At 47.1% G+C, this 24,257-nt stretch overlaps 1 protein-coding gene across 3 annotated transcripts in view; it reads right to left on the bottom strand.

The window, feature by feature from the left end:
- Positions 1-853: 853 nt before the first annotated feature.
- The window catches only part of PTPN3 (protein tyrosine phosphatase non-receptor type 3), a 104,797-nt gene continuing 81,393 nt past the window's right edge, over positions 854-24,257 (bottom strand). For all 3 annotated transcript variants that reach the window (XM_035016113.1, XM_035016114.1, XM_035016115.1), the window contains 7 exons: positions 14,825-14,915; positions 14,475-14,536; positions 11,992-12,138; positions 5,235-5,363; positions 4,132-4,277; positions 3,557-3,692; positions 854-1,788 (listed from right to left, as the gene is read on the bottom strand). In XM_035016113.1, coding sequence (XP_034872004.1) covers positions 1,711-1,788; positions 3,557-3,692; positions 4,132-4,277; positions 5,235-5,363; positions 11,992-12,138; positions 14,475-14,536; positions 14,825-14,915 — 789 coding nt within the window. In that variant the 3' untranslated portion in view covers positions 854-1,710. The remainder of the gene's footprint in view (positions 1,789-3,556; positions 3,693-4,131; positions 4,278-5,234; positions 5,364-11,991; positions 12,139-14,474; positions 14,537-14,824; positions 14,916-24,257) is intronic.

Raw genomic sequence — 24,257 nt, 5'->3', positions numbered from 1 at the left:
TAGCACGAATCCGACAAAGATGGGGCTTCGGTGGTCTCCTGTCTCACTCACAGTAGTGGGCTATGGCACAGCGTGACACCTCCCTCCCACCCCTGCCATTTAGCAGTAAAGTACTGGTGGGGGACAGGTGGGAAGTGTGCAACTAAATGAGCTAAGTCTGGAGATAAAGAACCTTTAGAAACCCGGCTCCCATCATCTAGGTCGTTATCCAGCTTGCACCCAGGAAACGACTCGATTGGTCCAGAGTTTGCTAACCATCAAAATGGCTTCACTTCTGTGCGCTATGATATAAAAGCATCCTTTTTCTATACATCCCACTAAGAAACTGGCTGAGCTTCCTCTCCCTTCAGGATACATAAAAGCCGCTATTTAAAAATACCACATTCAAATTCTTATGTAATTTATTTTCCTTAAATAATAATTTGCTACAATCCTGTCACAAATTTTTAAAAAATTTAACACAGTATGAACAAAGGCAGGATTCTTTAGGACAATTAAAATCAGGGTGCACTTAGAATAAATTAACATCAAATTGTGTTTATATTCAGATAGCCTGATCCTCTCCTTTGAAATGAAATGGAGACCATTCTAACCGAGGGTGAATGCACACATTTGTTCTTCTATACAGAGACTCATTCTTTATAGAAACTCAACTGTAATTTGAATCAAGTTAGGAATCCTGAGAAACACTTACCATGGGCACACACACACACATCCACACACATCCACGGAAAACCCTCTAGAAGCTGGGTTTCCCATGGTTCCATGACTAGATCTTTCCTCAGAAGGGCCAAAGATTCTGAATATTAAGATGATATCCCATCTCCCCTCAGGAAAATCGTAGTGTTTCAAGTTTAATAGCTTGAAGTAGCAGCAATCCATGTAGTAGATTCAGTAGTCGACAATTCCAGTCTTGGGTTCTGCAGGGACAGCAAGAGGCAAGTGGAAACCCGAAGCACCCTGCTCCTAACGACGGGTGACAAGACGCATGGGGAGTCTTCATTCTCAGAGTCTCAACTGAAAACTCACCGGAACCTACATTACTAACCTGGTCCAGGCACTGTGTGAGCCCCTGAACGGGTCATTAATGCGGGGAGCAAGCAGGGCATTTTGGACGTGATTTTCAGAAACACGAATATGGGAAGTGGGAGGGAGATGGGGCAGAAAAGGTAGCGCCCGCCCTTCAGCTTGAAATCCCACCACCCTACCACTGAGTACACTCATCAGGGTTCCCTTAGCATCGGCGGGTGAAAGCTAACAGTCCCATCTCTGCCTCGAAGCCCAGAAAGCTCAGCCCTTAGAGTCCTATACACATATACACACAAAACGTCCGAGCAACTCCAAGTAGCCACACCCTCTTGTTTCTGGGAGGTCAATAGCACTGCTGGCCTCCCCTCTCAATTGCCCAAGGATGGTTTACAGGAACATGGTGACGTCTAGGGAGGAAGGCAATAGGACAGGCCCCAAACTGAGATCCCCTTTTGCTTATTTCTGAGGACAAACGGGCCTAAATGTTGCGGTAACTGCATGCGTATCTACACAGTTCCTATGTACACGATACCTCTTCTTTAGAACTTTAAAGTGCCTGGCTTCCAATGTGCTCATTCCTTCCCCACAGCCTACAAATTTCCTCTTGCTGCTTCCAGAGAGGCGTCTGTCCTTAAGGAGGATGCCCTTGGGAAAGAGGAATGAACGTTTTTCACAGTTGTCTTAACTGGGATCCAGCATTTGGACTAAGCCTTCTTGATAAACACGAAGAATTGCTTCACATACAAACTTGTACTGGCTCTGGAAAAGAAAAGAAAGCTGTCAGTCCACCCACAGCTCCGTAAACAGGCCTCGCACCACATCTATGCTCACTCTTTCACATCCCTCACGAGTACCCTGAGCTCCCGCTCTGGGCCGGGCCAGACCCTGCGTACCTGCAGGGGACCCACAGCGGGGCAGACCCCCATGCAGCCATTATTCCTGCATCATGAGGGCTAGGGGCGGCTACTGGAGAGCAATGGGCAAAGCATCATGGAAGCCACAGCCGGGAGAGGAGCCAGCCCATTCCACGTGGCACAGTGAGGGCTCAGAGCCCTGGCCGGGAACACCTGGGCCCGGAAAGAGAGGCTGCACAGGTGGCCGGGCCCTGGGGGTGCGGGGACTTGTGCCACGGTAAGGAGTCTGGACTTTGTCTTAAGCAGGGCCACTGAACGCTGCTCTGCAGGACATGGTTCTTTATGTTAACCAACACCTAAGGACCTTATTTAGTGAAGTGTACAGTGTGAAAGAAAGCATTTCGACGGTGCTTCACCAGCTGGGAAAATCTACCCAGAAGATGCACTGTAAACATTGTGAACCGGCAGTGAGGTCTTTCATAACATGGAAGAGGGCAGAGAACGAGAGTCTTAATAACCTGATCTTGTCCTCTGAATTGTATTTCCTGAGTATAACAGAGAGCTCACCATCATTAGAGAAATGTTAGAAACTTTGTCCACGAGCTTGTGAGGGCACAGAGCTGGCTGCAATGTGGAATTTCCACTCCTTTCTTTGTTGACTCCATCTCCTCCTCCAGAAAGCCTTCCTTGACTTTCCAAAGTCTGCTTCTGACACTCTTTCATTGAGTTCTTAGACTCCCCTTGGACTTCCTCCATTACTGTTGAGATTTATAATGGACTGATCCAGTTTTCCCACCACATGCAAGCTTGGGTCTCTCCGGTGTGTGCAATTATCTAAAGGAATGTGGGATGGTCCCCATTTTGCAGATGGGGAAACTGAGGCTTGGAGAGAGGTTAAGGGACTATCCAAAGGTCACCCAGTATGTGGGGTAGCCTGAATCATGCTCTTTCTTCTACACATCACCTGACCTGCCTCTCTTCAAGTTCTAGGGGAAACCCACGAGATTTCCTCTGCAGGACACTTGCAGTGTCAATGACCCAGATGTGACACACATGGGAGACAGCCCAAGGAGGAGAGAATAGGGCCGTGTGACACGTCCCCTGAGCCAGAAGACTCACCCACAGACAGGCAGGTGGGGCAAAACCCTCAGGGGACTTTGCTTACTTCTGATGGACAAATGGTGGGCCAGGGGCTCGACCATGTAGAAGGCAACCAGGGCTGGCAGGAAGCACACCACGGAGGCAGCAAAGGGAAAGGGCAGTGAAAGACAGAGGTCACGTGGGGTGGGCTTTGGAGTCGCTCAGCCTCTGACAACCTCTGCCACCTTGGGCAAGTGATGCAGAGCCCTTGAACCTTGGTCTCTTAACAAGCAAAGCCCTCCTCCCAGGCCTGGCCCAGGGCAAGTGCCCAGAAAGTGTTGGCCATCATTACTACTTTTTTTTTTTTTTAAGATTTTATTTATTTACTTGACAGAGAGAGACACAGCAAGAGAGGGAACGCAAGCAGGGGGAGCGGGAGAGGGAGAAGCAGGCTTCCCACTGAGCAGGGAGCCGGATGTAGGGCTCGATCCCAGGACCCTGGGATCATGACCCGAGCCGAAGGCAGACGCTTAACGACTGAGCCACCCAGGCGCCCCCACTGTTACTACTTTTATCGGTGGATTTCTACTCACTGATGTCTGCACCATCATGGCACGCTGGTCTCGCATTTTCCGGACAACATCCAGTGGGTAAACAGGCAGGTTTCTCTCAATTAGGCATATGGCTGTTTCCATGGTGACCAGCACACCGGTGCGCCCTATTCCAGCACTGGGGGACAGAAGCAGAGACTTGGGATTTGCTCAGGCAGTATTTCTGCACGGCCCAGCTTAACTCCTAGCCAGTTCCCACATTTACTCAGAGCTTTCCTCCCCTGACCTTCGAGAACACAAAACACACATTCAGGGCATGCTCTTGAACAATTGAAAAGGTCTCTCCTCATATATTCTGAGGCCAGGGGCTTCAACACCAATGAAAAGAAACCCACATTTAAGTGTGGGCTGAAGGTGGGGCTTTCTTCTTCTGGTCTACATTCAGGGATTTATGCTTTCATAAAATTCTACATTTTTTGAAATAGTGAAGAAATAAACAGCCTTCTTATAAAAGCATCTGGTCTCGTGGCATTTAGGGTGCTCTTTGCCAACTTTCTCCAGGTCTTTCCCTCTGGAGTACGTGTATGAAAACAAGCAAAACCAGAGAGCCACAGTACCTGCAGTGAACTAACACGGGGTCACCACCCACTCGCAGGGACCTCACAGAGTTGACAAACTCCAGGAAGTCTGAGGAGTCATCAGGAACGCCGTGGTCGGGCCACGCGACGTACTGGAGATGCGTCACAGTGTGCTCTTCCCCGGTCTGTAGAAGATGCAGGATGGCCTTGGTGAGTCCCTCCAGAGGGTGGGTGGGCGGGGGGACCCCGGCCTCAGCTACGGTGGTCCTGTCTCCGGCTGCCCCTCCGCTCGCTGCGCACAGCCCTGCCAAGGCCCCTGGAAACTCGCACTCACCCTCCGCGCATCCATCCACTCCCATGCACCCATCCTCCGGGACACGGCTCAGGCCACGCCTCCGGCCCCCCTCAGGACGGCTCCCTTCCCCACTTCTGCCTACTGCGACTCCTTCCCTTTCGCTCCAACGGCACTTGCCATTAGGGCCACGCACACTGGCTTTTTCTTTTTTCGGGGGGGCAAAATATACGTAACATGAAGTTTACTATTTTAAGCAGTAAGTGCATAGTTCAGTGGCATTAACGACATTCCCAGGGTGGTGTAACCATCACCACTAGCTATTTCCAGAAGCTTTTCATCTTCCCAAGTGGAAACTCTGTAGCCATGAAGCACCAACTCTTCAATCCCCCTCCCCCCAGCCAGCCATCCTTCCACTTTCTGTCTCTCAGATTCTGACTACTCCACGTGCTCCATACAATCGTACAATACTTTCCTCTCGTGACTGGCTGGTCTGACCTAGTAGAACGTCTTCAAGGTTCATCCTTGCTATAACATGCATCAGAATTTCCTTCTGTGCAAAGCTGAATAGTACCCCACCGTATAAACAGACCACATCTTGTTTCTCCATTTATCTGTCAGTGGACACTTGGATGTTCCCACCTGCGGATTGTGAACAGCGGTGCTGGGAATGAGGGTGCCGGTTCTTTCACAAGTCGGCTTATACATTTGCTGAAATGCTCGCCAGGTGAAAATGTAGAACACATCTGGAAGCACCGCCCTATCCAGGACCACGGTGGATGCTGCTTTAGCACCTGCCTCTAAGCTGTGCCCTCCCTCCCCAGCCTCTCCCTGCAGGGGCGCGGCTTACCTCAGTGTTGGTGACCAGCATTTCTCGGAACACATAAGCGATGGTGCAGTCCTCTGACTGACATCGAATGTGAAAGTTGCCGTGTTCCATGACATCGGGAGGATCGGGCCAGTACTGGTGACATTTGGTCTGCAAGGGAACCACCGGGTGTGAGCTAACCTCCACCGTGGGGGTGGTGCACGTAAGCAGTCACCTGGATGGACAGGTGGGGCATGTGGCCAGCACCCTCACACTCACACCAGGTACTCTGAGAGCTGCTGGTGGAAGGGAGACTCAGGCAAAGCCCATCTGCTCTGTGTCTGTTCCCTGAGGGTGGCAGAGGAGGCTCCCCTCCTCTCCTAGAAAGTAGGGTGGGGGTGGGCCTGCCGGGGGCCAGGCCACAGCTCTCCAACCAGCCTGGAGCTGCAGCCTGGAGGATGAGTACAGAGCTCATCCTCCTTATCACCAGGGTCCGCTTGCTGGAAGAACAGGAGAGGCCTCAGACACGGTGCCTTGACATAGGAGCAACCTCTCCTCCTCCTCCGTCCTCCATCCCCCATCAAGCCCACTCCTGGCCCTCAGGCCCCTTCTCTGCTCTCCACACCCCCTTCCACCTCACCCTCCTTCACCATCCATCCCCTACCCACTCGAGTAGAAGGCCTCAAGGCCCAGCGGTGACAAGCACACAGTGGGAAGCCAAACTCCACTGGACTCACTTTCTCCTCTACCTGCTAGCCTATGACTTTGAACCTGCCTCTCAACCTCTTGGATTTTCACAGTTTTCACTGGATAGATGGGGACAACACCTGCTTCCCAGATGGTGACAGAGGCTGGAGGTAATGGTGAGCAGAGCCAGGCTCACTGTGGGGGGCCAGGTTACCATTGTTGCTACGAGCCCCCCATCAACTTCAGCAAGGGTGATCAGAAATCCCATAGAATTCCCAGTAAAAGAAGTTCCCAAACAGAGACAAACATCCCTTTACATTCAAGCAGAGTCCCCTAGGCCCTCAGAGGCTTTCGTCCATGACTCACAGAGCTGACACACTCCCCAGATGGCAGATGGGGAGCCCCGGCCTCAGAGGGGTTAAACGACCTGCCCAAGGTCGTAGGGCTGCTGCATCTTCCCCCGCAAGCTCGGGCTTCCCCGCAGGCTCACCGAGAGCCCACTGCCTCTCCCTGTTTTTTATCCTCCCTTCCAAATCCTGAAGCTTGGGCCACAGCTGTCTTAGCTCTTGCCTCGGGCTTCAAAGCAAAACTCAGGGCCAAGCTGTCCATCTCAACACAGTGCCATCAAATTCTGACTCATTCAATTTTTTTTTCCCTCTAAGCCTATAGTTGCTGGGCCCATCTTACATAAAAATTATATTTGTGTACAGCTAAAAGGGGCTATAAACCAACAGATGCACGTGATTTGTCTAGAACAGCTTTTCTATTCTTATTTTCAAACGTCACAGGGAATATTCGAAATGAAAGTATGCGGCCGGAAAGTTGGAGTTAAGAATTTACTTGTCAACCTTACATAAGGGTGTGTGGGCCAGTGGCCATTTCCCAACTTCCCTTAGACGTGAAGGGGCTACTGTCCCCAGAACCCAAGGCAGAGTCGACACCCACTGGTCTACATCTGCCTCATCCTCACAGGGTGCTGGGGAACATCATCAAAACGACACGACCCCACACTGGCCCGTGAGTGGGACCTGGGCGCTCAGAGGCACCTCCCCTGCTCCCTGTACTTAGAATGTGGGTTCTGCTTGCCTTTCCTGCTCCCAGAGGGTGCTGTGAGGACACGGCCTTAAGACAGTAATGTGGTGCTGGAAACACCTATCCATAGACATAACCGAGCCCAGGTAGGGCCTCTTTATAAACTTTAAAGATTTGACGGGAAGGTGCGGGGACCCATTTGTCTCGCTGCTACCCAAGACAAGCCTTGTAAGTTCCCTTCGCTTATTAAAACCGTCACCTACCAAGGTGGAGTGGCCCGCCTCTTCCTTCAGTCTCCCCCTGCCCTCTGCATACGGGGGCCGGCTTCAGATCACACCTGGGCAGCTCCCGGGAGGGCTCTCTGCTCTAGACTCCCAAGCGTCCTGCCCACAGGACTGCTGATGCGAAGGGTCTCTGAGGTGATCAGCCCATACAAGGCAGAGCCACAGATATCTATTTCCAGAGACTCCCAGTGAATCTGACCAGAACTGGACTCTCTACCCCTTGATCAAATTTAGGTTTTAAGTCTATTTGGATCTCCAAGCACTGAGGGTGTAGTAGAAAGAGCAAGGAGTCTGTGGAAACCCTGAGTTTCAATCCTGGTTAATAAGCTCCACTAACCAACTGTGTGATCCTGGGCAAGTTACTAGACTTCTTTGAGTCTCTGTTTCCACATTAATGCTGGCTGTGGGGCGTGAGGATGCTAACAACTTAAGCCTACTATCTCCTGACGAGGGTATGCCCAGCACTAAATGGTACTTTTTATGGACATTAGCTTGGCCTCAAAAAACCCTACGAGGTAGGTATTATTAGTGTCTATTTTGCATATGAGTAAACTGAGGCTCTGAGCGTGAATCTACTGCAGATCATACATATCAGAAGCGGTGCACACATAGATGTAAAAAATAATTTTTCACCCAGAAGAAGCAACCCTGATGGAAGGTGCAGGAGAATGTTTTTTCAATAGAAGAGTGATACTTCTATAGGTCTTTTTTCTCTATGAGGAAACCTGTGAACCTGAAGGGAGACTATCACAAAAAACATTTTGGGTGGGAATGAAACCAGGCAGAAATCAAGGCGATGCTGCAGTGGGAGCACCTCACAGGTTGGAGGAGACCCCACTCGTGGACGCACCTGCTGGGCACAGCCGTGATCAGGGACTCTGGCCAGCCACACGTCCGCGGGGAGGCCCACTCTACTAAATGCACGGTAGGGGAAAAAGGAAATGGGGCATGCTGAAAACCTCAACTCTCAGAACAAGGAAGGGGTGAAGCTGCTGGCCTGGCGAGAACCCATGGGTGGTGGTGAGGAGCAGATGAAGGACCTCAGGATAAAGGGCTCGGGTCAGCTGACGGTTCGTAACAGGAGAGGGAGGAAAACACGTAGCCTGGATTTTTAGAAGAACAGGTTTCTAACAATCGATACACAGTGGGAGTAAGTCCCCAGGACCCGAGATAGCGAAGGCAATACTGACTCAGGAGAAGGGGCCGGCTGGGATGGGCTCACGGGCTGGGAACCAAAGAAAGCCCCTGGGTCACAGGAAGACCTCAGAGGAGCTCAGGTTCAGAGCAGATGCCAACAAAAGGCGGGGAGGTGGGATGTCCTCAGGACAGAGCAGGAGGGGCAGGACCCGTAAGAGCAGGTGGAGGACGCAGGGCCTGTGGGATGGAAGAAAGGGCCTTTCTGTCCGGGCTGGAACAAACAGGAGGAGGGAAGAGGGGCTGCTCTGCAGGGCGGATCGTCTGTCACTCACCACACCCGCAGCAGCTTGTGAATGACCTCAGAGCTGGGAAGGGGAGAGCCAACTTGACAGGGGAAAGAGAAGCCCAACCCAGGGGAGGGCGCTGCGTCCCGCTGCGCCGAGAGACCTCGTGACACAGGAGAGTGGCACCTCCATGAATACTCTGAGAGAACTTCCAGGCACCCAGAAGTCACAGAACAACAGAGGCAAGCAGAGCACAGGTTTCGAATGGGGAGCCTCGCAGGCTGTGGAAACGAGAAGGCGACAAAGGTGACGTTAGTCACCTACAAAATAGCAGAAATGGCCCAGAGCAGGGTCTGCAGAGTGTGGGAGCTGCTGGTACGATTGGGGGATTCAGTAACACGGAACTGCATGCACGGGGGGAAAGCAAATTTTTTTTTTTTTTTAAGATTTATTTATTTAGTTTTAGAGAGAGAGTGCGCTCCAGTGGGGGGGGAGGGGCAATGGGAGAGGGAGAGAGAATCTTAAACAGGCTCCACACTCACTGCAGAGCTTGATGCGGGGCTTCCTGAGATCATGACCTGAGCCTAAACCAAGAGTTGGATACTTAACCGGCTGAGCCACCCAGGTGCCCCAAGCAAATTTCTTCATATGTGCCAAGGATTGTCTTGAGGGTGGCTTTAACATCACTTCCCTAATTTTTATGAGAGACGGAGAAAGAGAGTGTGTGCGCACACATTCATATGTGCCAGGCTTTGGGTTCAGAGCCTGCAAGGCAAGGCATGAGTACTCACTTAGAATTTAATAACACTGTTCTCTCTCTCTCTCTCTCTATATATATATATATATTTTTTTTTTTGAGTAGGGTCAACTCCCAGAGTGAAGCCCAACACAGGGCTTGAACTCACAACCCTGAGATCAAGACCTGAGCTGAGATCAAGAGTCAGACGTTTAAATGACTGAGCCACCCAGGCACCCCTGGGGTCTTCGTATTTTTATGCATACCTTCTCCTTATGGCATGTGATATTTGGCTTCCATTTAAGGTATATCTTTCAAAATAAATTTATTAAAGCAAAAAAAAGGTAAGTCAATTTAAAGAAAAAATAATACTATAATAAAATAAATACAGTCTAGTCCCAGCAATACCTGTTAAGGTGGTCCCCAAAGTGCTACCTCTGCTAGCTGACATTTATGTAATATTTATTGTGTGCCAAGCACCCTTCCAAGAAACCTACCTGTATTAACCCCTGACAATCCCACAAGATAGGCGCTATTATTATTCCATTTTTCCCAGAGGTTTTATAGTTTTCCTAAGTCACACAGTTAGGAAATGATAGAGCCGGGATCTGAATCTGAGTCTGCCTTCTTGCCCACCACAGCACAGAGCAAGAGGGCTGTGAGTGCTTCAGAAAGAGAGAGGGTAGGACTGTGAGTCAGCCAGGGTTTCCTAAGTTCAAAAACAGGTCCAAGTCTCTTCATTTCCTATTCAAAATGAAATCAGAAAATCACAAAAAATAAAACAAAATATAAAACAAAAATTTAAAAAAACAGACAAAACCGAGACTTCTGGACAAGGAGATCAGGTGATGCTTTGTGATTTCAGGAAAGCCTTGGACAGTCTCTCAGGGTAACAGGGTTAAGACAAGGTGGAGAAATGCAGGGGCTGGGAGGAGAGCTGGAGAATTACAACTGCTCCCCAAAGGGAGGTTCTAGAAGGAGGTTTCTACTGCCTCTTGAGGAACCTTCATGTTTTTTAACAGTGACTTACGCGAAGAGAAGAGATTCTGATCAAAACTGTCAGTGACAAGAAGCTGAGAGTGACAGCCGACACAAAGAACAATAGAAAGAAAGCCCCAAAAGCCCCAGAGAACACATGACAGGCCAGATCCGATGGCCGAATCCAACCAGTGATGATGACACACAAAACAACACTAACATATGCTGGACTCTTGCCACATGCGATTCTCTAAGCTTTTTGCATATACCATCTCCATCTTTACAAACCGTCCGAGATGGGCACTATTATCACCTGCACTTCATATACAGGGAAACTGAGGGCCAGAGAGGTGAAGTAACTCACTCAGGGGGAATCAGGTTGTGAACCCGGATCGTCTGTCTCCAGAGCCCCGGCAGCATTCTCTGCAGCTTTCAAGAGTCAAGGGCAGAGTACAAAACAGGGCAATTGGCCCGAGAGCAACACCAAGACAGAGACCAGACACTTTCTGCTGGTCACAGGATTAATGGAAGCCGAGCTTATAACCTTTGACAAAGTCTAAGGTTATTTTCAGATACCTAAAAGGCCAGTGCCTAGAAGAGAGGGGTAAAACTTACTCTGTGTCTTCCAGGTGGGAGAAGCAGGTGGGGTGGAGGTTCAAAGCCATGTAGATTTCAGCTAGTTGTAAGGAGGAATATATATACAGTTTGAATTGGAGCTGAACACCCATAGGATGAACCCTGGAGGTGTTTTTGCAGAAGTGGGGAGCCCTCTGCCTCGGACAACACACAGAAGTCCTTTGCAATCCACGGGGCTCTGCAGAATTAGTTAGGAATTCTTATTTTCCTGTTTCAAGTGAGAGTGTAGACTGTTCTCAAACATACTATTCATTCTAATCTGCATATTCTGATTTTCGGCAAATCAATTTGGTATTCTGAGCAATGTACCAAGGAGGAAGGCCTGGGAAGAAGCAGCACACGAATCATTCAAAGCAGGTGGCTCAAAGTTAATTTATATCGGATTTTGGAATGGGTTTCTGAATAAATGTTTCCTAATGAAGATATCTTGCTGTATGCACAAGTTAAGAGAATGCACAATACAGGTATCCCTTGCACAGCGACTTCTGTTCTATAACCAGTGATCTGCTCCTCTGGAAAATGCACGCCCCGCTAAGCACAGTGTGGTACTCATCACTCTCCTAATCAAGCCCTTCTTCCTCTTTTGCATCGGGTTTTGCTGCATCACAAGTGAAGGCTGACAGAGGCTGTAATTTCTCCTACTTTTTATGGCCACTGTCGCACCCACACTGCTCTTCTCAGAACCAGCGCTTGTCCTGGGTGGCTGAGGCTATAGCCAACACGGGGGTTCTGGGGCAGGTGAAGTGAGACAAGGGGAACAGGCTTCTGGCTCGTTATAATGGATCTGAGACAGGAGCGGGAGGGGCTGTCTGATCACTTGTTAGCTCGGGGAAAGCCAGGGAGTGGGCAGGAGTGCTGAGCTGCCCCTCACTCAAGGGGTCTATCAGTAGCTCTCTAAAGGAGACTTACAGGTCACACAGGGGCTGGACCAGGGGGCATTAAAGACCCTTTCCAGGTCTGAGATTCATGTTCCACGGGGCAGTTTGTGACGTACCCACGTCTGAATTGGAAATCAAGCCACTTACCCGCCCTCGCTCTGTGAGAGTCGTCAACATGACAATGAGTGATAACTTCTGATCCCAGACGACTTGCCAAAATTGTGCACAGGTGTGTGGCAGGGGACCCTGAGCAGCAATGTACTTGTTCACAAGGTTAGCAGCAGGAATTTCCATCTGGCAAGAGATTGTTCAGGCATTAGTACCCGTCACCGCGACAAGGTGGACACGGAACTGGATCTTAAACTCTTCTAGTTGGTGCCTGACATCACACCAGAATATCCCATCAATTTACAGCCAACAGGGAAAATCAAAGAAAAAGCTATTTTAAAAAATCCTTGAAAGATGCCTGACGATGACGCTAGCATTAACTACTTAAGGTAAAGCCGTACGACACGCAGCAGGCGATAATCAGACACGTACCTACAAGACGGCAGGAGAGTTTCAATGACCTTTACTGCTATATCCTAAATATAATCGATATTGGCCATCTGTATTTTCAGCAATACATACCAGTCCTCATGCCCAAATCTTTCCCCACACAGGGCTTTCTATCAAAATCCACTGACTTTCTCTGGTGTACAGACCATACAGGCTTATACCCCCACAAACACTACGCCCTGCTTTCTGCACGGCTGCCAATGCTCGTGTCCTTGAGTTGACCAATCCTTCCCCCACCCCAGCCTTACTGACATATAATCAACAAATAAAAATTGCACGTATTTAAGGTGTACAACAGGATGGTGTGATATATGCATATGTTGTGAAATGATCACCACAATCAAGTTCATGAACACATCCATCACCTCACCCAGTTACCACTTGAGTTCATTGATGTTAAACGTCAAAATGTTTTCAACTGTCCTCAGTGTCCCTCCCCCATCCTGCTTTGCTTGCATTTCTTCCCTCTGAACGGAGTCATTTCTATGAAAAACATTCAGAACCTGCTGAGCTTTGAAGCTCCTCATCTTAGATGGGGAAGGCTAAGAGAGGCGCCTAATTCATAGTTTGGTTGATACCTGGGTTAATGGCTTCTTCAACCCTGGTCTTAGCTCCCTCATATCCTCATGGTCAAGGAGACCGGACTGCGTGACCTTGCTGACCCTACCAACTCTGATGCTCTGCTCTCAAGACACCAGGAATGGTGAAGGGAGAGTCAACGAATTCCACAGATGTTTTGGAATAAATGGAATCACTGATAGGATCCATTTTTATTAGGTAGTTCTTGATATTTTGCTATAACTTGAGAACTTGAGAAATCATCTGTTCATTTAGCTCAGGGCTGGCAAACTGTGGTCTGAGGGCCAAATCTGATAGCCACTTTGCAAGTTAAGAGTGTTTTGGGTTTGTTTTTTTTTTTGAGATTTTTTTTAAAGATTTTATTTATTTATTTGAGAGAGAGTGAGAAAGAGAGAGAGAGAGAGAGAGAGAGAAAGAGCACAAGTAGGGGAAGCTGCAGAGGGAGGAGGAGAAGCAGGTTCCCTGCTGAGCAGGGAGCCCAATGCCAGGCTCGATCCCAGGACCCTGGGATCATGACCTTAGCCGAAGGCAGATGCTCAAGTGATTGAGCCACCCAGGCGCCCCACGGTTTTTTTTAAAAAGATTTTGTGTGTTTGTTTAGAGAGAGTAAACAGCAGTTGGGAACAGAGGGAGAGGGCGAGAGAATCTCAAGCAGACCCCACTTGGGAGTACGGAGCCAAACTCAGGGCTCAATCTCATGACCCTGAGCATCACGACCTGTACTGTAATCAAGAGTCAGATGCTTAACTGACTGAGCCATCCTGGTAACCTGCAAGCTCAGAGTGCTTTAAAAAATATTTTTACATGGTTGCATTTTAAATGGTTGTGTAAGTACCTAAATAATATCCTCCATTTTGCCTCAGCTTGCAAAGACCAAAATGTTTATCACCTGGCCCTCTACAGAAAAAGCGTGCTGACTCCTGGTTTAAATGAAGAAAATGAGGTTCAGAGAGGCCAAGTGAGTTGTCCAAGATGCATTTGCAGAGTGAAATGAAGGCCTTTCCCACAATACGTGAAATCTTTTTACCTTTTCTTTTTGGGTTATATGCACAAGTGGTTTTCTTCCCCTTATTTTTAGGTGGGATGTACAGTAATAACATGGGGGGAGGGGACACAGAAAGTTACAAGCGTACCACTGGCAAAAACAAAACAAAACAAAACAAACCCAAAACAGCCAAAAAACAAAAAACCCCACAAAAATGTCAGCAGTTGAGGACAGAAGGCATGTGGACGATGGGAGTCAGAGACACGGAGTCTGAGTTTTGGTCTCACCTTCTGTTAGCTTTGTGACTTTTCAAATTATTTAATCTCTCTGAACCTTAGTTTTGTCCTCTGTAAAATGAGACTATTGTGCCTTCCCTCAGGGGCTGCTGAGGTGCTGAAATGAGGGGGCGAACAGGGAAGCACTTCGTCCACCGCAAAGCACCACCCATGCCACGATCATGCTTGGGACAGTGATCAACGTGCTCTTAGTATCCAGACTCTTGACTTACGTTCACATAACTTGCATTAATATAATCTTCATTTCCCTGCAATAAGACCCGGGTGGTGTCGTCTGTGGGGGAGAAAAACAATTTACCGGTTATCCCGAGCATTATTTTTATCATGCCAAGGAAACAAGAGTTCAGTCCCCAACCCCATCTGCAGCTCTCGCCTCATTAGCATAAACACTATTCCCCAACTGTTCCGAGTCTGACATGGCGGCAATAAAGACGGTGGTGTTTACAGACATGCTGAAAATCGTTCCAGAATACCAGACAAGCTGTTTTAAAAAGGGAAACATTATCTCAGCGTGTTGGGGGAGGGCGGGAGGGGGAGGGAGGCATTCACACCGGATACTCACAAGGTAGCACATCTTTGTATCGGTTTTTGTCCAAATTTTGAGGCAGCTTTGCAAACGTGATGGCCAGACCGGGCTTCTTTCTGTAGAGTTGCTATATAACAAATACAGAAGTGAGGGAAAACCCCTAAAAAATCAACATTGCAAAAAACAGCTATGGCGAGAGTGTGGAAAAATACTTTAACAATAAAGTCTACCACTCCTGGCACTGGATCCTAACATTTAGAAGTGATTAGATGCTGCATTTTATTTTTTGAGAGAGAGAGAGCACGTGCAAGTGGGGAGGGGGAGAGGGAGAAGGAGAGAGAATCTCAAGCAGACTCCCCACCCAGTGCAGAGCCCAACGTGGGGCTTGATCTCACCACCCTGAGATCTTGACCTGAGCCAAAATCAAGAGTCAGATGCTCAACAAACTGAGCCACCCAGGCACCCCTATGTGCTATATTTTAAAAGAAAACTCTTCCTAAGAAGTAATTTTACACTCCCATGAGAAACTGACAACATTCACTTTTTTCTTTCTTTTTTTTTTTTTAACATGAGGATCTTTGGGGAAAAGGAAGTCATAGGAAGGGGTCTGAGTCACCAGATAATGGATCATGGTAAGTAAAACCTCGTCTTTATGACAGTTATTTGACAAATGCTAGAAGCAAGTAGAGAAAGGAAAGGATCCTGACTCAAAGTTACATGGAAGCCATTTATATTAGTCTAGAAACATTTCCCTCCAGTTCAGTGGAGAGAACCGTGTTCTTAACTAAAGAACAAGAGCATTTCATTCATCATTAAGAAGTCTGTTTCCGGGGCGCCTGGGTGGCTCAGTCGTTAGGCGTCTGCCTTGGGCTCAGGTCATGATCCCAGGGTCCTGGGATCGAGTCCCGCGTCGGGCTCCCTGCTCTGTGGGAAGCCTGCTTCTCCCTCTCCCGCTCCCCCTGCTTGTGTTCCTGCTCTTGCTATGTCTCTCTGTCAAAAAAATAAATAAAATCTTTAAAAAAAAAAAAAAAGAAGTCTGTTTCCACAGTAAAAAGAGTAAACCTCATTTAAAGAGGTATGTCCCTGTGCATTTAATAACTAGCAAAAAATGCAATTAAAACTATCTGTACATCTGTAAGCGCCTACTGGATACATCTGTGTGGTTTCCCCAATACGATTCTGACAACAGCTCTGTGGGAGGAACTGAGAGGACCCTAATTTTACAAGCAAGTAGCGGAGATTAAATATCTTGCTCACAATCACAAACGAGAGGCTGAATTCACATCTGACTCAATGTTTTTTTTCTTTTCCTAAGATTTTATCTATTTATTTGAGAGAGAGCACATGAGTGGGGGGAGGGGCAGGGGAAGAGAGAGCAGCAGACTCCCTGCTGAGTAGGGAGACCGACTTGGGGCTCCATCTCACGACCCTGAGATCATGACCTGAGCCGAAACCAAGAGTTGGGTGCTCGACCAACTGACCACCCAGACACCCCTCACCAGTGTTTTTTTTTTTTTAATTAACTTTATGAAAATTTAAAAACAACACAACTTTTCTTCAATATTGAAAGTGTTCTTTTCTTCCCCCAGAAAATCTGGGCAATTCAGACTGGCATAAAGAAAAAAAATTACCAGTAATTTCACAACCCCCAAGATTACCCTTTTCATAGGTTTTCTCTAGTTTTCTATGCATACATGTATACAAATAAACGTAAGTACACACGTATACACATAAGACAGAGACACACATTTTTAAAAATAAAAAATGAGACTCAACTCCTTATTAGCACTTCCTATACTATGTTCTGTGGAACACGAGTGTTTTGAAAGATGCTAACAGGTATTCCTTAGAAAGTTTCAAGGTCAAAGAAATTTGGAAAATACAAGTCATCTTATGTTCTATGAATCTCCAAGAAGCCCAGCCCTGCAGTACTTCAGCTTAATTTAATTCTGATTAGCTAAGCATTTCTCAAGCTCATTTGGAGGCCACGGAGGATCTCACATCTCATAAGAAGTATTCTGGGAAATACTACCGTAATTTTGAAGCCTGTTTTTTCCTACTTATTATAGTGCCTAGTTTCCCATGCCATTAAATCTTCTAAATATTCTCTACATAAAATGATTTTTACTGGATTAATTTATAGTTTCACATAATTTAACTTTTACTCTACTTTTTGATTAGGTCGTTTTCAAAGTTTTTACTCCTATAAATTTCCAGGAGAATTACAGCATCAAAACATATTTTTAGGGACTCTGATGTGTATAACTAAGTTGCCCTACGGGGGTGTATGAGAATGCTTAGTCCATCAAATTGCGGCCAACGTCATCAATGTGTTTGCAATCTGAGTAAGAAGGCTGAACAGTATTTTCCACCAATATTTTTGCAAACTGTATTTCTTGTTTTGTAAACTGACCTCTTTGAGTCTGTTTCTCTTATTAGTTCTTTTTCCATTAAATAAATAAGCTGCACAGAAATCACCAGGAGAGAATTAGCATTGAGATTTCTGGCCAAAAGAATTGTGTCATGTCTTATACATTTACCAGATGTTTAGAATTTGCAATCTCTCCCCCAGCTCAGCTACTGAACTTCATAATTTCAGTTCGTAACAATCAAGTAGCCACTGAACAACTTCTTAAATGTCTGCCAGCTTTAATGGACAGAGACCATTCTAGAAATAAATTCATGTTTTATTGGAAGGTTTGATTTGATACTGTAAGGAGACTGAGTCAAATTTCCCCAAATGACCTTTTGGTTCTAACTGACTAACTGCATGGAGGTAAAACCCAATTAAGTGAATATAATCAGTAAAGCTAAGCCGAAGGTTCAAAGATTTTTTTTCCCCAAATAAAATCATAAATGTAATCAACTTGAGATGGTCTAGCAGAAAAGCACAGATCTAGCATAAGGCTTTAATTACAAGAAGTATATAAATACATCTCAGCAGTAATGATCTGTTGATAAGATTGTTAAAGTACTAAAATAAAAAATAAAATGGCAGTGTTTAAACATTTTTAAATGTGCACACCCTGGGCTTTATCTGACAGGAATGCATAAAGATTCATATCAAAGAAATTTCCCCATAGCAAAGTATTTTTTTATTAGAATACTGGAAACAGCCTGAAAATCTCCCAATAGGGAGAAGTGTTGCCTTAAATTATGGCACAGTGATACCACAAAAATATGTGCAATGAAGAGAATAAGATTAAAGTACAGATTTGGAAGGATATTAATTTATCTATTTTTAAGTGAAGAATGCAAGTTACAGAATAAAGTGGTGATCCCTTTTATATATAACAGCACATACACATAACACATGTATAATGTATATGTGTGTGCACTTTTGTGTATAAAATATATTTGCATGAGCACCAGAACAAGTGTGGAAGGACAGGCACCAAGTAGTTATTTGTAAATTGTAACAAAGAGCAAGAAGCTAAAGAAGATGGGAGTCAGGAGATAATTCTACTTTGGACTATTTCTGAATTACCTGAATTATTAAATGCATATTATTTCTTTTTTTTAAGCTTTTACTTAAATTCTAGTTAGTTAACATATAATACAATATTGGTTTCAGGTGTAGAATTTAGTGATTCATCAATTACATATAACACCCAGTGCTCATCACAAGTGCCTTCTTTGATGCCCATCACCCATTTACCCCACCCCTTGCCCACCTCCCCTCCAGCCAAATGATTTCTTTTCTTTTTTTAAAGATTTATTTATTTGAGAGAGAGAGAGCATGTGAGCGTGAGTGATCAGGGAGAATCCCAAGCAGACTCCCCGCTGAGCATGGAGCGGAACACTGGCTCAATCCTATCACCCTGAGATCATGACCTGAGCCGAAACCAAAAGTCGGATGCCCAACCAACTGAGCCACCCAGGAGCCTCAGACAAATTATTTCTTAAATTCAAATGACTGAATGAGGAAAAAAAAACAAAACTAGAATAGATCTATACACAAAATTTCAAAATTCAACAAAAAGCTGGGTGAATAGGAAGATGATTTTTGGGGCCTTCAGAAAGTAGGACAACAAGCTCATAACATGTCTTGCCAAGGTGAACACTGAGCCCTATTTCTGCTGAACTGCTTCAAGTCCTAGTCATCCACTTAGCTTGTGAAGGTGTTAAGAGTTGGTTTTCAACTTCCTTTAATTTATTGACTTTTTCTCCAGACCCCGTGAGCTGCTCAGCAGGCTATGAAAACAGTACCCTGAGAAGGGGGGTCCAGGGTGGAGAGTGAGGTGTTGGAAACCCAGGTATGTCTTTCCAGAAGGGTCAGGGATGGAGGGAAAGGAATTAAAGACCATCAGCCAGAATTCAGACAAGCCTCTTTCAAGAACTATTCATTGTAAAAGGACACTTGGCTTGGGTTAATCCCAGGCTAAAGGTGTGTGAGGCGAGCAAGAGCTCCAGTCACAATTCTGCCCTAAAACGAGAGCAACCAGGAGCCTGGCGAGGGAATCCCAGGGGCAGTGGGTTAGAAGTTGTAACAGTTTTATTAAAAACTATTAATTTGGGGGCGCCTGGGTGGCTCAGTCGTTCGGCGTCTGCCTTCGGCTCAGGTGATGATCCTAGGGTCCTGGGATTGAGCCCCGCATCGGGCTCCCTGCTCGGTGGGAAGCCTGCTTCTCCCTCTCCCACTCCCCCTGCTTGTGTTCCCTCTCTTGCTGTGTCTCTCTCTGTCAAATAAATAAATAAAATCTTAAAAAAAAAAAAAACTATTAATTTTTAAATCCTAAAGTGCTTTGTTCTCATCTTATTAGAGTGTAGTTCTAAAAAGCTGTGAAACTAAGGGTAAATTATAAAAAGATCAGCTGAGAATGGCTTGTTATGGAACAATCATATTTAAATTAGCGCCAATATCACTGGCTCTGGCTTCCAAAGACAGAAAGCTGAACAGTGGAAGCTAGACCTCTCCAACGCAGGACCGCTGGCATGGGTAAGATGATGTGGTTTTCCAGTCTAAACATTTCTTCTTTGAAAAAGTCCTCTAATATTACAGAGAGGGCATCAGGAGAGGACTCTGATCTCCTCAGACTACTGGCCCAAGCCAAGGTGTGAAATCTGCTCACCATCCTCAGAAGAAGGCTTCCGACACCCCCCGGGCTCTGACCAGTGGAGGCAGGCAAGGCCTCGCACGGGGGAATCGAATATCCCGTCAACTCTACGACCAGAGAAAGGGAGAATTCTCGAAGGCTGAGAACCCAAAGTGGGGGAGAGCGGTAGAGAGAAAAAGGGAAAAGACAGGGAGGAAAAAGAAAAAGGAGGGAGAGTTGAAGGGGCAATGGGCAAGGAGAGATCAAACAGTACAAAGACTCCCTTTCACTCCCTCAGCAATGACTAGGATCTACTGCAGGGCAATGATTTTTTTTTAAAACAGCTGCTTACGTCCTACTTCCCGTATCAAGCACCCAATGGCAGTCTTCATGAAGGCAGGCATCTTGTTTGCTTTTGTTCACCACCATAAGCCCTAGGCCAGCACTGTACCTGGCCCATAGTATGCGTTTAATCAAAATGTGTAGAGTGAAGGAAGAGCGGGGTCTGTAGCTTTGAACAGAGGGTGCAGACCACTGAGTGAAGCATGACAAGAGGCGTCATGGAGCCATACAATTAAGCTAAGGGTAACTCCTTTTTCATGAAGACCTCGAGAGGCTGTTTCCCCACTAGTACTTTGTAGACATAATTCACTACTCAGGGGCAGTTTGTCTACACTGGGAACTCCCCCTTTCCCTTGTCTCTGTCCCAGCCAAAGGGCAAGGGACACTGCCTGGTGCCTCCCCCTACATTCCCATAAAGGTTTGCTGAAACAAACTAACACTATTGCTGGTAATTTGGGGACCTTCAAAAGTGCTACTTGACGCAGATCCCACTGCTGGGATCAAGTATTCTTTCGAGTCCCTTTCACAGGTAAATAAATGATAATGAGTTGGGTGGCACCCTCTTTAAAACGGGCTTCAGGAATCTGAAATGTAAAGCCCTCACACTTGCTCCTGGTATTCTGCACATTACTGAACGTTTTCCTTAAAGGAAAAAAAAACCTGGAAAAATTCTTAAATGGTTTTTTTTTTTAAGGTATGCATTCTAATCTCGAAGGTATAACTGCCTTCACTAATTTCTACGTGTGTCAATTTAAACCTCTCATGAAGTCTTCAGCTTAGTCCTTCCAGATCAACTTTTATAGTCATCCTAGGAGCCAGTGAGTCACTTGTTTTGACACTAATGGTTGTTTCCTATAAGGGTGATATAGGAGGGACTTCAGGGAAAATGGGCCAAAAGAGAGAAAAAGACGGGCTTCTGGTTTTGTAAAGGAGGAAGAGGCTGAAGGGAGACGGGTGAGGGTTTCTGAGCTGGACGTGGTCTCTGGTGGAGTCCTGTAGCCCCGGCTCGTAACCGTGCAGAGAGGGAGGAGGAGAGAGGTTCATTTCCTATCAACCTCACTCTAAAAGTTTCCGCGGAAGTCTTCACTGGACAAGGAGGCAGGGAAGTTGCAAGCCACCCGGTCACTGGATGGAGATGGGCACAAAGGTCCTTTGCTGGGAAAGCTGGTTCTCAAAGGACACCCCTTCCCTTGCTTAAACAGAAAGGTCAACTCAGAGTAAGTATGAAATGAGCCACAGGTTTCCTTTAGGAAGGAATGAACCTGGGGCAGACTTAACAGGTTCCTTAACAAAAGAGCATCCTGGGGATGGTAAGACTTAGAGCCATGCGAACCCCCAATCTTCTCCTTGACGTGCGACAGAGTGATGCCCAACCTTGGCTGAACCAGGTAGAGTATTCAGGCGGTTTGATGCCAAACCGCTCACACTGGGCAGCTCATGTGGTATAGCTCTGGGAGGGAAGGGCTCACATTGGAGGCTGGGTGGGGAGCTGGGGGGCACCTGGCAATGGTGCATTCTGACATTGACTGGACTTTCACACAGATTCTAATCCTACCTCTCTCCAACCAGCTATTTAACACAAGGCAAGTCCCCAACCCCCGAGCCTCATTTTCTCCATCTAGAAAGGCGCCATCCTAAAGTTGTGAGAATCAACAGAGACAACATATGGGAAACATACTTGGCAGATTCGAAAGTGCTACAGAAACGCTAATAATTATTAAGCATAGTTTTATTACAGCTGGGACCAAATGCTTTCTGGAACACATTAGTAATTGTTTACCAAAAGCCACAGGAGGGACGGGGAATTCCCCTAATGCAAAAATGCTTTAAAACAAGCTTTGCTGAGAACCAGCTAGCCATCACAGGGGGGATTCTATCCATGGCCCAGCTACCCCAGGGCAGGCCCTTGGCATTGTGGAGTGGGTGCCATGGACACCTGCTAGGGGCCAGCCTCCTCTTTCTGCTCCTGTCCAGAGCACAGCCCCCATCAGATAGGCTGCCATCTGCTAATGGCACCGGGGGAGGGAGGCAGCAGGTGGAAAATCAGAACAGCCAAGATTCTGGAGTCAGATAGCCCAGGGTTCCAAACCCAGCAGACATGACCACTTCTTGTATGGAGACTGAGCCTGTTTTTTTAATAAATAATTATAGTTGTTACTTTTTATGGCATTCTTACCGTGTGCTAAATAACGCATGGAGTATTTATCTCATCTAAGCCTTACAACCGACCCATGAGATACCCAATTTACAGATGGGGAAGTAGAGGGTACAGAGAGGTGAAAGGGACACGCTGCCTGAGGTCACATAGGAAGCGAGTGACAGAGTCAGGATTTAAAGTCTGGCTCTGTGTGGTGAGACTGCTTCTCAGATTTTTTTCTAGCTCTGATGCTGTACTATTCTAATAACAACTCCCACACGTAAACGGCACTTTGTTGTTTCCAAAAGAGAACAAGCTCCTGAGTTAGCCTGCCTGGTTCTAATTGGGCAGAACCATTTACTGTGCAACAAGCTCTCTGAGACTCTGCTCCTCCATCTACACGGTGGGGATAGCAGTTCTGCGAGGAGATGCCCATAAAGCACTTGGCACATACTAAGTGCTCAATTCAGGGTTTTCCTTTGCCGTAGTTTCCAGTTTGATCCAGCTTCCTTGAGCATTCCTCCCCTCTAGCAACTGGGGAAGGCGTCTTCCTGCTTCTATAACAGGGGTCGTTACACTACGTTCCATGCTCTAGGGCTCCTTGGGGGGCCGTGTGGGGAGACTGAGGCGGCAGGGCTCCGTGTACCCCACCAGCTCCAGCATGGAGCGGCTCTGGTGTTCACTCTACTGCAAGCAATAGTAGGCAAAAAGAGAGTTTTCCTACTCGATCTCTAGGAAACGTACAGACTAGATGAAATGTGCGCATACTAAAATTTAACCCTAACCTAACCTTTCTATGTTCTCCATTCCTTATGCTGCAGTCCGACTCTGAGCTCTAAAGACGAGACTTTGCACGGGCAGTGGTGGTACAATCCCCACTCTGTGGTCCCCTGGATCAGCCTGGGCATCAGAACCTCCTGCCCATCCTGTGAGGAGGACCAACAGCCAGGCCCTATCCCAGCGCACTCATCCAGCAGCTGGGGGTTGGGCCCCGTTTCACAGGCTCCTCAGGCGACAGCCATACAGATCGTCCGTGGGTCACCCTTTGAGAGATGCTACTCAAAACCACAGGGGATGGTGGGTACTCCTCTCTCAGGTATTTTTAAACTTCTCAATGAAGTTCAGTGAACAGTGTTCGAGGAAAATCTTATGTGGGATTCCCACATGTGAAACCAAAGTGGAGCCAGCTGAGTGGAGGGGGTTTTCTGGAGCACTGTGTAAGACCACAGTTAAGCTTTTCCCTCTTTGAGAGCCCACAGTGCCTCCCTGTGGACAATCCGATCAAGGACGGTGTGCGATGGAAGGACTCCCAACACCCGGAGCCTCTCCCAGGACTCGTGGCATTTCTCAACCCAGGTAGGCGTGCTTCCCTGCGCTGACACCTGAGGAGCTTAGCCTGCATTCAGGCTGGGACCTTGCTGGAACGACCTTCCATACACACTTAATCCATCCATCTCCTTAATACATCTCACCTCAGACGACCTCCTGGAACCCCCTCACCTCCATTTCCTATGGAACATACATCTACTACGTAAGGAAATCTTGCCCTACCTTGGTCTTTTTTTTTTTTTTTTAAGATTTTATTTCTTTATTTGATAGAAAGAGAGGGAGACAGAGAGAGAGAGAGTGAGCACAAGTAGGCAGAGCGGCAGGCAGAGGGAGAGGGAGAAGCAGACTCCCTGCTGAGCAGGGAGCCCGATGCGGGGCTTGATCCCAGGACCCTGGGACCATGACCTGAGCCGAAGGCAGACGCTTAACTGACTGAGCCATCCAGGTGGTCCCCTACCTTGGTCTTTAGCTGTTTCTGGGACTTAGGATACATCCTCCAAATATACCAATACTAGGTTGTTAGCTGCTTGGGGCCAGAAATCCTCTTTCCCTCATTATGTTCCTCACGCAGTGTTTGGCACACGGTAAATACCCAATACACACTCGCTGAACGGGCATCTCCATA

The sequence above is a fragment of the Mirounga leonina genome, unplaced genomic scaffold (assembly GCF_011800145.1).
Source record: "Mirounga leonina isolate KUSES-001 unplaced genomic scaffold, KU_Mleo_1.0 Mir_170, whole genome shotgun sequence".
NCBI classification, from domain to species: domain Eukaryota; kingdom Metazoa; phylum Chordata; class Mammalia; order Carnivora; family Phocidae; genus Mirounga; species Mirounga leonina.
The sequence above is the reverse complement of the archived record's forward strand: the minus strand, read 5'-3'. Positions and strand labels throughout refer to the sequence as shown.